The sequence below is a fragment of the Nannospalax galili genome, unplaced genomic scaffold (assembly GCF_000622305.1).
Source record: "Nannospalax galili isolate Female #2095 unplaced genomic scaffold, S.galili_v1.0 scaffold429, whole genome shotgun sequence".
NCBI lineage: Eukaryota > Metazoa > Chordata > Mammalia > Rodentia > Spalacidae > Nannospalax > Nannospalax galili.
In genome coordinates, this window is record NW_008360330.1 from 809,213 (window position 1) to 823,168 (window position 13,956).

Below are 13,956 nucleotides of genomic sequence, written 5' to 3' on the forward strand. Positions count from 1 at the left end.
AAAACAAGACTATCTCACAGTCTCTACCTGATGGCCCCTGTTTTAATTGAGCTTTTGCTCAAAATAGAATACAGAAATAGAAGAGGCATTTTCTTAACATATGGCTGCTACATAACTGCAAATATAATAAACAAGGTAATTTTCCACTTTCAAAGACTTAGTTTAAGTAGTGCATTAATGTTTTAATCATCTTATAGAAATAGAAAAAGTATAGCAAATAGAATACAAAGCCTACTAGAATACAAAGTAACAAATAATGGCATTATTTCTGATCAGATATGCTTAGTGTACAAGGAAGTTTCCATTACTGTCTAGATTTCATCTGTGTTTTCATTGTGAGATATGTGCATTATTACAAATGTGATAAATTATTTTGAGCTATATAGTTTGTTATACTGCATTATGAAGAGGTGTAATATCAAATAATGAAAGTTATATTCAGCTGTAGATGCTGATGTTAATGCCTTAAAGAATTGTATTTTGAAGTAGAAGCAATATAGATTACAGTGATCTTTGTGGTACCATCAACTGTAATAGACTAAAGCTGTTTTCATGGAGATGTTTTCAAAAATGACTGTAGGATGTAAAATTAAGACTTCAGAAGCTTAATCATTGTGTATCTACCCCACTAGAAATCACCTTTTGTCATAAGCATTATAGGGCAATATGGAACGTGACGCCTAATTTTTACCTTATCTGTGCTCTGTTGTATCCATTAAGAGATGAGTCTTTTAGAATTAACCTTGATAGAGCTGTTCTTACCTTTAAAAAAATGAGAAAGAAGTGGATCCTAAAGTTGACCTGTGAACATTAAATGTTAACTGAGGCCAAGGATTCTGATTGTCACATGAACTTTTTCTTGGCTTGCCAAATGAAGCTGAGATCTTAATTATTTAAGTTCTAAAATATAAATGGATTTTTCATCATAGATGAAACAGGAACCCTCAGACAATTTAAGAATGTTTCTTTGTTTTTCTTTGTAGTTGTTCCTTAAACTCCTTCATAGGAGAAAAACAAAACAAACAAGTAAGCAAACACACACACACACACACACACACACACACTCCAAAAAACTCAAAAATAAAACAAAAAAACTTAAGACAACAAAACTAGTCCACAAAAGCTTTTCTTCCCTTAGCAATTACTCAAAATATTTTTTATAGAACTAATTAATAAATTCATTTTCTCTAGAAGTGCCTTGTATCTGCACAAGTTGCTTGAGAGCACTGGAGGGAGCTAATCAGAGACCTCTTTTCACCTTTCTAGCACCCCCTCCTCCCTTATCCCTCAAAGTTGAGATGTGTCACTGGTGAACTAAGGCTGATGAAGAAACCTGAGCACACTGTGGGACGCTCAGCTGTAATAGAAGCACTGACACTGTCTACTGAAGCAGGTTCTGAGACATTCATGTGCAGAGTTTAACAGATGCTGGCAAGGGCACCTGCTTGCTAGAGCCAAAACTGCACATTTCCCTTCATTCTAAGCCATGAATGAATCCAGGTGGACTGAATGGAGGATCCTGAACATGAGCAGTGGTGTTGTGAATGTGTCCGAGCATCACTCCTGCCCACTTGGATTTGGTCACTACAGTGCGGAGGATGTCTGCATCTTTGAGACAGTTGTTATTGTCTTGCTGACATTTCTAATCATCGCTGGGAATTTAACAGTCATCTTCGTCTTTCATTGTGCTCCACTGTTACACCATTATACCACCAGCTACTTCATACAGACAATGGCATATGCTGATCTCTTCGTTGGAGTTACCTGCTTGGTTCCTACACTTTCCCTTCTCCACTACTCCACAGGTGTCCATGAGTCATTGACTTGCCAGATTTTTGGATATATTATCTCAGTTCTAAAAAGCGTTTCAATGGCATGTCTTGCTTGCATCAGTGTGGATCGCTATCTGGCAATAACCAAGCCTCTGTCCTACAATCAACTGGTCACTCCATGTCGCCTCAGAATTTGCATTATTATGATCTGGATTTACTCCTGCCTAATTTTCTTGCCTTCCTTTTTTGGCTGGGGGAAACCTGGTTACCACGGTGACATTTTTGAATGGTGTGCCACATCTTGGCTCACCAGTGCTTATTTTACTTGCTTTATTGTTTGTTTACTTTATGCTCCTGCTGCTTTGGTTGTCTGCTTCACTTACTTCCACATTTTCAAAATTTGCCGGCAGCACACCAAAGAGATAAATGATCGAAGGGCTCGATTCCCTAGCCACGAGGTAGATGCTTCTAGAGAGGCAGGACACAGCCCTGACCGTCGCTATGCCATGGTTTTATTTAGGATAACCAGTGTGTTTTACATGCTATGGCTCCCGTATATTATTTACTTTCTTTTAGAAAGCTCCCGTGTATTGGACAATCCAACACTGTCCTTCTTAACCACCTGGCTCGCTATAAGTAATAGTTTTTGTAACTGTGTAATTTACAGCCTCTCCAACAGTGTTTTCCGCCTAGGCCTCCGAAGGCTTTCTGAAACCATGTGTACATCTTGTGTGTGTGTGAAGGATCAGGAAGCTCGGGACCCCAAACCTAGGAAACGAGCGAATTCCTGCTCCATTTGAAGAGAACTGCACAGTAAATCAAATGTATTGTGACAGTTGGTTTGGATTGTATTCTTGATTCATTTGGAAATTTGCCCTGGAGAAATATTTATGTGAATAGTTGACTATGAAATGAAGAATGAGATTTAAGATCTCTTTCTTTTTCCTTTTGTGTTAAAAGCAAACAAACAAACAAAAGGAAAGGATATGTAGAAGGTAATCTCATGAGAGAATTAAAGCATGTGAATGTGTGTTCAGTAATAGGACAAATTTGGCCCTGAGGATGAAAAAGGTATCTCAAATCTACAAGACATGAGCAAGCCCCTCAGCCCCTTTCTTTCTCCCACTGTTCTCTCTGCCTCTGTCTTTTTCTTTCATTTAGTCTCATTCTGTTTCTTACTCTTTGTGTTTATGGAAGTTATTATTTGCATAAATTGCCCTATATAAAAAATGCTCATATTATATATGTGGCAAATGTAACATTTTCCATCAAAGTATATTTTAAGACATGCCAATCTGCATAGTAAGTATTGCATTTTATTGTCATACACCCCCTTTGTTTATGTTTTTATAGTCTTCTCTTCAGCACAGATTTTTCCACTACAAACAAAAAGGAGCAGTATTTTTGTTTCTACTGTGGAAAAGGGCATTTAGTTTCTTTCCCTTTTCCTAACAGCCTGCTAATTTTTATTCCAATTTTGTCTTCATCTGAGTACTTTGGTAACTCACTCTAAAGTGTCTTAGTTAATGAAAGAATCCACTGTATAAGGCAATCATAATGTTAAATAAGTTATTCTTTTTAACAAAACAATCTAGTAGTGTATTTAGGAGGTTGCATTAAATTAACTATTTTAATGGATTCTGGATACATTTTTATCTGGTTTCTTTGAAGTTAGTTCATGTGCCTATAATATTGTACCTTTTGCTATAATAATGTTTTTTTCTTTTCTATATAAAGTTCACAATAATCCTAATGCAGATGCAGAATACCCACCCCATAATGATGTATTACCTATTGTGCTACTCAGAACGTCCTTTAAAAAAAAGTGAAACACTGATATTTTGTGTTCAGGCCATAATAACTTACTGTTGTGTCCACTAATCATTTGTGTGATATGTATTTGCACATTTTATATTTTTTACAACAAACAAAATGTAAATTACATTATGTGGTCTGTGCCTAATGCTTCCTTATCACAATGCATAGGTCAATGTTGTTTAAGTTGTCAACACTGGAAAACATAGGTGAACTTATTTTAAAAGGAAAATACTTTTGTGTAGTGTTATTTGGATATTTATATTAGATGAAGCTACATTCTTAGTGCTGCTGGGAATGCAGTATACTTATCAAAAGCAGTTTAGTGCTGCCAGTATTTTGTTTAATAACGATCTGTTTTCAAATGCAGAGGCTAACCTATTTCTTGTGTGCTACCTGGGATTGTGTAATAAGTTCTTGGGGGCTTCGGCTCAAATGGTAGTAAAGCAAATGTGAGCAGAACATCATACTTTTTACACTAAGTTCTTGACTGAAAGATGTTTTAATTTTTTTTTTAATCAAATCGCTGAGTATTTTTTTCTCGGCACTTAAGATTTCTGTGTTTTGAAATGCATTTAATGAAGTGTGCCTATGACTCTTCGACTTAGAAGCCAAATGTGTGCACACTTGCGGTTTGACTTCAGAAGTCTGTTAAAGAAATGTTGTCACTTTATTGAGGTTGTTCTGAACCCCCGTATATTTTTTAAACATGTCAGAGAGGTTTAAAATAAAGAATAAAATAATATTCTATATATCAAACTAGACTTTGCTTCAGTTTACTAAAACACTAGGAATAAGAGTTACTTGTTTGAGAATCAGAATAAAATTGTATTGTATTTCCATAGATGGGTTTACATGAATTCATGTTCTCTGCCAGTGACATTGTGGATGAATTAAAGTATGCCTTTTCAGTAGTACTGATAACTTTCAACTATCATAGATAAAATTTTTCAATATTATGCATATTATTTGGGAATCAAATTTTTATTCATTTAAATTTAGAAGAGTTTAGAGGGGGCTGAAAAGATGGCATAGTGATTAAGAGCATTTGGTGTTCTTACAGAGGACATAGTTCGGTTCCCAGCACCCATGTCAGACAACTTATTATAGCTGGTAACTCCAGCTCTAAGGGAATCTGATGTGCTCCTCTGGCTTCTATGGACACCCACACTCATGTGTACATACCCACCCTCACCCCCAACACCAACATACAAACACACACACACACAATTAAAAATAAAATTTTCTTAGGAGTTTAGAAGTTTTCAGAAAAGACCCAGTAGACATATAGATTCTCTGGACAGAAAGCCTGAAGCTATGCTTACTGTGTTTTCTTAACCTGACTTATCTTCTTGATAACATTTAACAGTTATGTGTCAGGCTCAGTGTTAACTTTTTTTTTGGTCTTTTTGAGACAGGGTCTCCCTGTAGCTCCAGCTATCCTGGAACTCTCTAATTCGACCAGGTTGGCCTTGAACTCAGAGATCTGCCCCTCTGCCTCCGGAGTGCTGGGATTAAAGGTGTGTGCCACCACGCCCGGCTGATTTTTATGTATATATAACATTTAATCCTTTATACCCCTTGCAGATATTACTGTTAATTATTTCCAGTCTAGAAATGAGGAAACCAAATAAAAGTGATTCATTCAAGATCACTCATCAAATAGAGTCTTCTCCCTACTCATCTGTCCTGGAGTCAAAGCCTGTGTCCTTTGCCAGTGTGTCACACCATTGGCTACACCTGATCGTAGCCAAAAGGCTGAGAAATGATCTACATTGCTGTGTTTATAGAAGCTTTCAAACCTGTGTATCACTCTGCACTTTTTCCTTCAAAATTTTTTCTGAACGTCATTTATTTTTCTCATGCTGTCTTTTGCTTCAGTTTTTTCCTTGCAGTATCCTGTTTTTGATCTTATATGCTTCTTTTATTAAAACCCCAGCCTAATAGGCCTTACATCTTGCTCTGTAATCAAACTGAAACTCTGGGAGCATTCTATCTCCTTGATAATTATTTCGTTCATTTTTGGTAGGTTTCCTTGAATAGGTATTCCATAGATCTCTTATTTTCCTTTTGAAAAATTCGTTTGAAGGTGAAGAGTAGAAAAGAAAGACTTTGTTCTAGACCAGAAGATATAGAATGAGGAAAGTTCTGATTTAGGTTTTTCACTTACTACAGTATTTTACTTTACTTCCTCTTGGCATATTTTACTATGTGTTTACATCATAAGATGATTATTTGACTAGTCTTTTTATGTTATAAGAATTGGTAGCATAACCTACACTTTTCCCATCATGGTTTTATATTCTGTAGTAATTTTCTGGTTTGGTTGTTAAGTGACAGAAATAATGCTGCATCTGTCACCTAAGGATTCTGTTATGTGTGCAGTTGTTTCAGTAGTTACAAAATGATGGAAAACTTTAGAACCTACTGGTTTATGAAAACTGGGCTGAAATCCTGGCCTCCCTAAACTGCTGGGTCTTAGATAAGATACTGAATGTTTCCAAATCAAATGTCCTAACTGAAAAAGTTAGAGACTGGTTCCTTCTGTTAGTTTTGAGGAGTAAATGAGATCTGTAGACTATGTCCTTAGCATGTCTCCTTTATATAAAAAGTATTCAAAATATGGAGGCTTGCATTTTACTATCCTTCTTGGCAACATATTTATTACCATCACAACTTAAAGATAACCAGTTTCTTCTGAAATAAAATTAATTTATTGAGATTAGGGTTTTCTTTTTTAAATTTTATTCATTTTATTTTACATATATGAGTGTATTGCCTGCACATAGGTGGGTGCACCCGTGCCGTGCAGTGCTGGTGGAGGTCAGAAGAGGGCGTTGGATCCCCTGGAACTGCAGTTACAGATGGTTGTTAGCCACCATATGGGTGCTGGGAATCAAACCCATGTCCTCTGCAAGAGCAGTTAGTGCTCTTAACCTCTGAACCATCTCTCCAGCCCTGCGAATTAGTGTTTTCTAAGATAACATTTTTTTCCCTCTTAAACACTTTAAAACCCAGATTTAGGATTAGACTTTGATGTCTTTTAGTTTTATGAAAGTCCATAACTTCTCAAGGCATATGTCTCAGGAATAGTTATTTGTGAACACATAATTTGAGATTAAATATATCCCACAAGCAATTTTTGAAGTAAGTTTGAGTCTGAGACTATTTTGTTTCTTCAATCTATTAAAATGTTTAAGGCATTCTTTTTTCTTATTGTAAGACAATAGTAGGAAAGGATTGACTTACCATGTGTCTTTGCAGTCTAATTGTTCTCATTTATTAAAGTGGAATTTGAAATGTTTTGTCATATATGTATTTTAGTTATTAGTTGTCCTAGTTTGCTAAAAGTCTCTGACCAAAAGCAACTTGGGGAGGGTTTATTGCATCTCATACCTCCAAGTGACAGTCTATCTTTGAGGGAAGTCAGGCAGGAATCTAGAAGGAAATGAAGCACAGACTGGACCATGGAGGAATGCTACTTACTGCTTTGTTCCTATGGCCTATGCTCAACCTGCTAACCCAGGACTACCTGCCCAGGGGTGACTTCACACACACAGGGCTGTGCCTGCTCACATCATTCAACAGTCAAGAAAATACCTCACAGACATTCCCACAGGCCAATCCAATAGAGGAAATTTCCCAGTTGAGGTTCCTTCTTTTCAGTTGTGTCAAGTTAACAACCCAAACCAACCATGACATTAGTAAACTGGTTTAGTCTTCAGTACTATAATTTGTATGAGTTTAAAAATAAATGACATTGTTGCCTTAGATGAATTTCTCAGGTCATCCCCATTCCATAAGCTAATCATTATGCAACTACTTAATAAACAGATTAAAAAAGATTCCTTATATCATAGTGTCACATTAGCAAAGTATCACCTGTATTCAGGGAGGACTGTCACTGGGCACAGTGGCATGTACTAGAGAGTTAATGCTACGCTGTATATAGGTTCCTATGAATGCTTTTTTTCCTTGAATTTCCTTGAATTTCCCTATTTTAGGGCTTGGGATAGATAGCTCATTTGGGATGAGGCTTGTCCAATATGCACAAAACCCTGGGTTCAAATCACCAGCATTTCATAAACAGGGAATGGTAATGAATACATAATACCAGCAATCAGAAAGTAGATGCAGGAGAATCAGAAATTCATCCTTGGATACACAGTGAATTTCAGGCTTTTCTGGGCTACATGAAACCCTGCCTCAATCAAAACAAAACAACAAAATGGGGCATTTGTTGAAAATCACCCCTGGCCTTGATCATGGCATGTGTTGAGATTTGGTACCCAGAGCCACCAGGGGCCTCAGCTTACCTCCAGCTGCCACAGTGTGGGAGGGTGAAATCCAGGCCCTGACAAGGGAAAAAAGTGGTTCTCTTTTAAAATATTAAAATTGGGGCTGGAGAGATGGCGCAGCAGTTAAGAGCTGACTGCTCTTGCAGAGGACCTGGGTTCGATTCTAGCACCCGCATGGCGGCTATGACCCATCCTTAACTCCAGTTCCAGGGGAATCCGATGCCCTCTTCTGACCTCCGCAGCATTGCATGACATGGGTTCACTCACATACATGCAGGCAGTACACTTATACACATAAAATAAAAAATAAATATTTAAAAAATATTAAAATTGATGTAAATACAAATATTTCTTTGAGACAAGGGTATCCTTGTAGCCCCAGCTGGCCTGGCACTCACTATGGAGACCAGGCTGACCTCTATTTTATGGAGATCCAAGTGCCTCTGCCTCCTGAATGCCTGGATTAAAGGCATGTGGCACAACACCCAGCATTTAGATAGGATTTTTTTTTTTCTTTTTGAGACAGGGTTTCCCTGTGAGCCCAGCTATCCTGGAACTTACTATGTAGTCCAGGCTGGTCTTGAACTCACAGAGCTTCACCTGCCTCTGCCTGCCGAATACTGTGGCCAAAGTATGTGCTACTTCACCTGGCTCTGGATTTTTAATATTACTATTCCATGTTATTTTTTATTGTATAGTGAGAAATTATTTTGTAACCAGGAAGAAAAAAAATCAGTGCTTTGCTAAGAAGAATGCTGATTATTAAAACAATATTTTGAGGGCTGGCAAGATGGCTCAGAGGGTAAAGGTGCTTTTCACTGAGCCTAATGATGTGAGTTCAATTCCCTGGTCCAGTGTGGTAGAAGGAGAGAACTGGCTCTCAAAATTTGTCCTTTAATTAGTTACTTAAATTAAATAATTTAGTATTTTGTGGAATAGCTTGTTAGTGTTACTATTTGTTAATTTTTTAAAGAGTAACCAATAATGTCTTAGTATCTTCTTATGAAGATAATTTATATACTTTCTATACTTTCTGGTGGTTTTAAAGAAACACTTGCAATATTTTATGTTTTTGATGAATTTTGCATTAGCCTAAAGCTTTGGAGTGTTATTACTGAATCTGAAATGATTTCAATCACTGTGACTGTAGTGTTTTTTTAGTGTGCCACTGATGTCACCTTTCTGCAGTTTGCACTTTTTTTTTTTTCATTTCTAGATTGTTCCCATGCTTCTGGCACAGAATCATCCACCTGTAGGACGGCCCTGTTTCCTAAAGGCTGTGGCCTACTTTCAGCTCACCACTGGATTGCCCAAGCTAACAAGAACTGGTCAGGTGCAGTGGTGGGTGGTTAGCATTTTGCACATTTTAAACAACAAATAGATGACTGTGCAATAGGGAACCAGTCTAGTGGCTTCACTAACTGCATTTTCTAGATAACAGGATTCTACTTTTATTTTGCCATTTCTGAAGATCATATTCATATTTTTAATAGCAATGAATTTTTATATATGGCTCCCTGTCAAGGTAAAGAAAGTAACACTAGCAGAATCAGCTTTGGTCAGTGTTTTTCTATTTCTACTCATATCTTATGTTTAGTTAAGTTTTTGCAGAACAGAGGATTGGACCTAGAACTTTCTGCTTCCTGGGCAAGTGTTGTATCACTGAGTTATACTTCAAGCCCTTGACTTATTATTTCTTAAAACAGTCCTTTGAGTTCCTTTAGAAGGTGATGAAAATTCTCCTTTTGAAAACAGCAGTCTTTGGACATGTGTAGTTGTTTGCTTGCATTAAGAACTATATTTTTTTGAATAAATGCCAAAATTACTCTCTGTATGCACATAAATACTTAGAAAAATAATCATTCTTTGCCATGCATTTTTTTCTGATCTTTTTAATGCGTTAATGATATTGTTGAAGTCATTGCAGCAATAAGTTGTAGTTTTCTCAAGTACTTACCGCAAGCACTTCTGATGTTTCTACCTATAATGCTTTGTAAATGTGTGTATAACCAATGGAGCTCAGTCTCAATTAGTGACAGGTGAAATAAATAATTTAAATATATATTTAGCTTTTTTGTTTTTGTTTTTTAACTTTTACAAAACTGTGAGAATTTCATACATGCGTATACGGTGTTTTGATCAAATCCATTCCCACTCCCCGCCTCCAGCATTCCCCCCTCTGAAGAGGTAACCCTAAAATCTTTTAAGGATTAGATACAAGCTCCCAAATACTTTGGACATTTTGATTTTTTTTTGGCCTTTGGAATGGAGTTTCTTGCTAATAGGTCCAAGGACATTTTGACTTTTAGCCCAGAAACTGGCTACATTTCTTTGGGGGTGTTTTTACCCTAACTGCCTAGCCATTTCCTACCTCCTATTCTTATCACGCCATCCTCTGAAGGGGTTATCCAAATTGCCAATAGGGAATAGGGATGCAGACTGCTCTGGCTTCTTCCATGCTGAACAGGGATGCAGGGTGAGGCAATTGGAGTACCCTTTCAGTGAGTCCATCTAAAAGACTCCCAAATTGCATAACTCTTGTCTCTAAGGGGAAGAGAAAGTCCTTGAGTCATGACTAGGAGATGTGAATGAGAAGTAAAGGCAAGAGTAATTAGCATTGCAAGTTCTAGACAGGGAACTAGAAAAAAGTCAGAACAGGGCAATTTTCAAATGTTCATATGAGAGTCCATTGGAGTTTCTTGACAGGGGCTTCCAAAAGCATCCCTCTATTGGGTTCTTCCTCATTTTTCTTTTGTCTTCCAAGGCTGGACTAATTGGCTGGAAAGAGTGGCTAAGATACTCAGGTGATGGTCCAGTGACCCTGCTTGGCACTCCTTTTAATGAATGAGCACAACCGTCAGCAAGCCCAGTTGTGACTATGTTTAGCAATAAGGCTCAGCCAAAGTCGTGATGATGGTAGTTATTTAATGCAGAAGGGACTTCTGTCTAGCATCATCTTATTAAAAGGACCTGGAATTTAAAATGATTTGGTGCTAGGAGCCACATATGAGGGAGAACATACATCGTTTGTTTTTCTGAGTCTCTGTTACTTCACTTAATATAACAGTTTCTAGTTCCATCCATTTACCTGCAAATTTCATGATTTTATCTTTCTTTACAGCTGAGTAAAATGCCATCGTATAAATGAACCACATTTTCATTATCCACTCATCAACTGAGGGACACTTCGATTGCTTTCTGGCTATTGTGAAAAGAGCAGCAACAAACATGGATGTACATGTTTGTCTCTACAGTAGGATGAGTCCTTTCAGTATATGTCAAGGAGTGGTATAACCAGGTCATATGGTAGGTTCATTTTTAATTTTTTAAGAGTTGTCCACACTGTTTTCCATAGAGGTTGCACGAGTTTGCAATCTCAGTAGTGAATGAGTGTTCCCCTTTCTCCACATCCTTGCCAGCATTTGGTATCATTTGAGTCAATAAATGTCATTAATCATATAAATGGATTCAAAGACAAAAAACACATTGTCATCTCAATAGATGCAGAAAAGGCTTTTGACAAAATTCAGCATGCATTTATGTTCAAAGTCCTAGAGGGAACTGGACTGGAGGGAACATGCCTCAGTATAATTAAAGTCATATACAACAGACCCACAGCCAACATCATTCTAAATGGAGAAAAACTGGAAGCATTCCCATTAAAATCAGGAACCAGATGAGGATGTCCACTATCTCCACTCATTTTCAACATAGTGCTTAAAACTCTTGCTAGAGCAATAAGACAGAAGGAAATTAAAGGAGTACTAATTGGAAAAGAAGAGGTCAAACTATCCCTTTTTGCAGATGATATGATACTATATCTAAGAGATCCCAAAAGGTCCACCAGAAAACTCCTAGAACTGATCAACACTTTCAGTATAGTGGAAGGTTATAAAATAAAACTATAAAACTCAGTGGCCTCTCTATATACCAATAACAAGCAATTGGAGAAAGAGTACAGTGAAATGCTCCCATTCACAATTGCTGCAAAAAAATTAAAATATCTTGGAATAAATCTGATGAAAGACACCAAAGATCTCTACAATGAGAATTTTAAATTGTTAAAGAAAGAGATTGAGGAAGACACCAGGAGATGGAAGGACCTCCCATGCTCATGGATTGGAAGAATTAATATTGTGAAAATAACCATCCTACCAAAAGCAATATATAGATTCAATGTGGTCCCAATCAAACTTGCCATGATATGCTTCACAGAATTAGAAAAATCCATCCTTAAATTCACATGGAGGCACAAAAGACCCTGGATATCCAAAGCAACCCTGAGCACAAAGAGCAACACTGGAGGGATTACTATACCAGATCTCAAAGTATACTACAGAACCATAGTCATGAAAACAGCATGGTACTGGCACAAAAACAGACATATAGATCAGTGGAACGTCATTGAAGATCCAAACCTGAGTACACGCAGTTTCAGCCACCTGATATTTGACAAAGGTGCCAGGAACACACAATGAAGGAAATATAGCATCTTCAACAAATTGTGCTGGCCAAACTGGATCTCCACCTGTAGAAGAATGAAACTAGATCCTTATCTTTCGCCTTGCACAAAAGTCAACTCCAAATGGATCAAAGACCTCAGTGTGAAACTGGAAACCCTGAAAGTATTAGAAGAAAATATTGGAAATAACTTATAGGCTATAAAGTGTAGGAAATCAACAAATGGAACTTCATTAAACTAAAAAGCTTCTGTACATCAAAAGAAATAATCAAAGAAATGAAGAGAAAACCCACAGAATGGGAAAAAATCTTCACCAGGTACACATCTGACAGAGGTTTAACATCAAGAATATATAAAGAACTCAAAAAACAATTGAGAAACCAAATTACTCAATTAAAAATGGACTAAAGATCTAAACAGAGTTCTCAAAGGAAGAAATAAAGATGGCTAAGGAACATCTCAAAAGTGTTCAACATTGTTAGTAATTAGGGAAATGCAAATTAAAACCACCCTAAGGTATCACCTTACCCCAATCAGACTGGCTAGGATCAAGAGAACAAATAATATTTACCTTTATTTCAGTGAATCAGTACAGCTACAGCAAAACTAAAGGAACTCAAATTAGGCAAACAGAGGAATGATTACCCTTATAACTGTTATCAATGGAAATCTTCTCTTTGTTTACACTATGTTCGTGAATTAAGGATAAATGAATTCTACTGAATTACTTGTAAAGTATTACTTTAAACATTTTAAATATCTACAATAATTTTAAGGGTTCCCAATTGATGCTACTTATTTAAAGAGTTTACAAGCTAAATTGTTAGAAAATCTGAACTATGAAAATTAGAATTAACCAGGTATTTTTGCATTCTACATTAATGAATGAGAACAGTAAATATTGTGTTCTTTTTAATTTTTAATAACTACATGATTAGAAGAAGCATTTCATTACAGCTTTAACATATTCAGTAACACACTCCAGAGCAAGAGTACATCCCTTTCACAAGTGGCTGTAAGATTGTGTTTTATATGAGGGCTTAAATTGTCATTCTGCAGTAATCCTGGATCTTTTTAGATTTGTAACCTAGCAAGGGAGCAGATTAACCGACTTCTAGAATTTGGGGGACTGATTGTAGAGAAGTCACAGGAACAGTTGAATAGGTTGGGGAGTTAGAGGGCTCAGTGCATTTAAATGAAAGTGTCAACTTCAGTGTTTCATCACATGTTTAGATGCTGTTATTCTGGGGATACTTCTGGGTATTTAAGACGTTATTAAAAAGGAAGAAGAAATACAAGTGTTCAATGTAGTACTGAAATGTTGAAAAGAATGTATAATACCATTTGGATGCAGCATTTAAAAAAAAATATTGACTAGATGATGTCATTACAGTATAATCATTATCTTAGGTGTAAGTCACAATCCTTGCAGTTAGGACAAGAAGATTAACATTGGTAGAAGTACTGTGAAGAACTACACAAGGATACATCATCAGCTTAGGCATCAACCTAGACCACTTCTTAATATTGCCACATAGTTATAGGTGGATATCACTGTATGAAGTTTAGTTTTCTGACATGAGGGTTTTTTTTTCAATTTTATTTATTT

General features: G+C 36.7%; 2 protein-coding genes and 2 non-coding genes across 8 annotated transcripts in view; 3 read left to right on the plus strand and 1 right to left on the minus strand.

The window, feature by feature from the left end:
- Positions 1-13,956, plus strand: part of Rabgap1l (RAB GTPase activating protein 1 like) — an 848,174-nt gene that overhangs the window by 342,671 nt on the left and 491,547 nt on the right. The gene's annotated exons all lie outside the window — the stretch shown is intronic.
- Positions 1,287-3,621, plus strand: Gpr52 (G protein-coupled receptor 52). Its single transcript, XM_008826098.2, has one exon. The coding sequence runs from the start codon at positions 1,487-1,489 to the stop codon at positions 2,570-2,572; it is 1,086 nt and encodes a 361-aa protein (XP_008824320.1). The 5' UTR covers positions 1,287-1,486; the 3' UTR covers positions 2,573-3,621.
- On the plus strand, positions 7,823-7,950 carry LOC115068991. The gene has a single exon (XR_003848348.1). It is a non-coding gene; the product is annotated as a small nucleolar RNA ACA64 (small nucleolar RNA).
- LOC115068981 lies at positions 9,101-9,231 on the minus strand. The gene has a single exon (XR_003848340.1). It is a non-coding gene; the product is annotated as a small nucleolar RNA SNORA65 (small nucleolar RNA).

Excerpts from the sequence above, each read along its gene's own strand:
- Gpr52 (XM_008826098.2), top strand. The coding sequence starts at position 1,487 with ATGAATGAATCCAGGTGGACTGAATGGAGGATCCTGAACATGAGCAGT.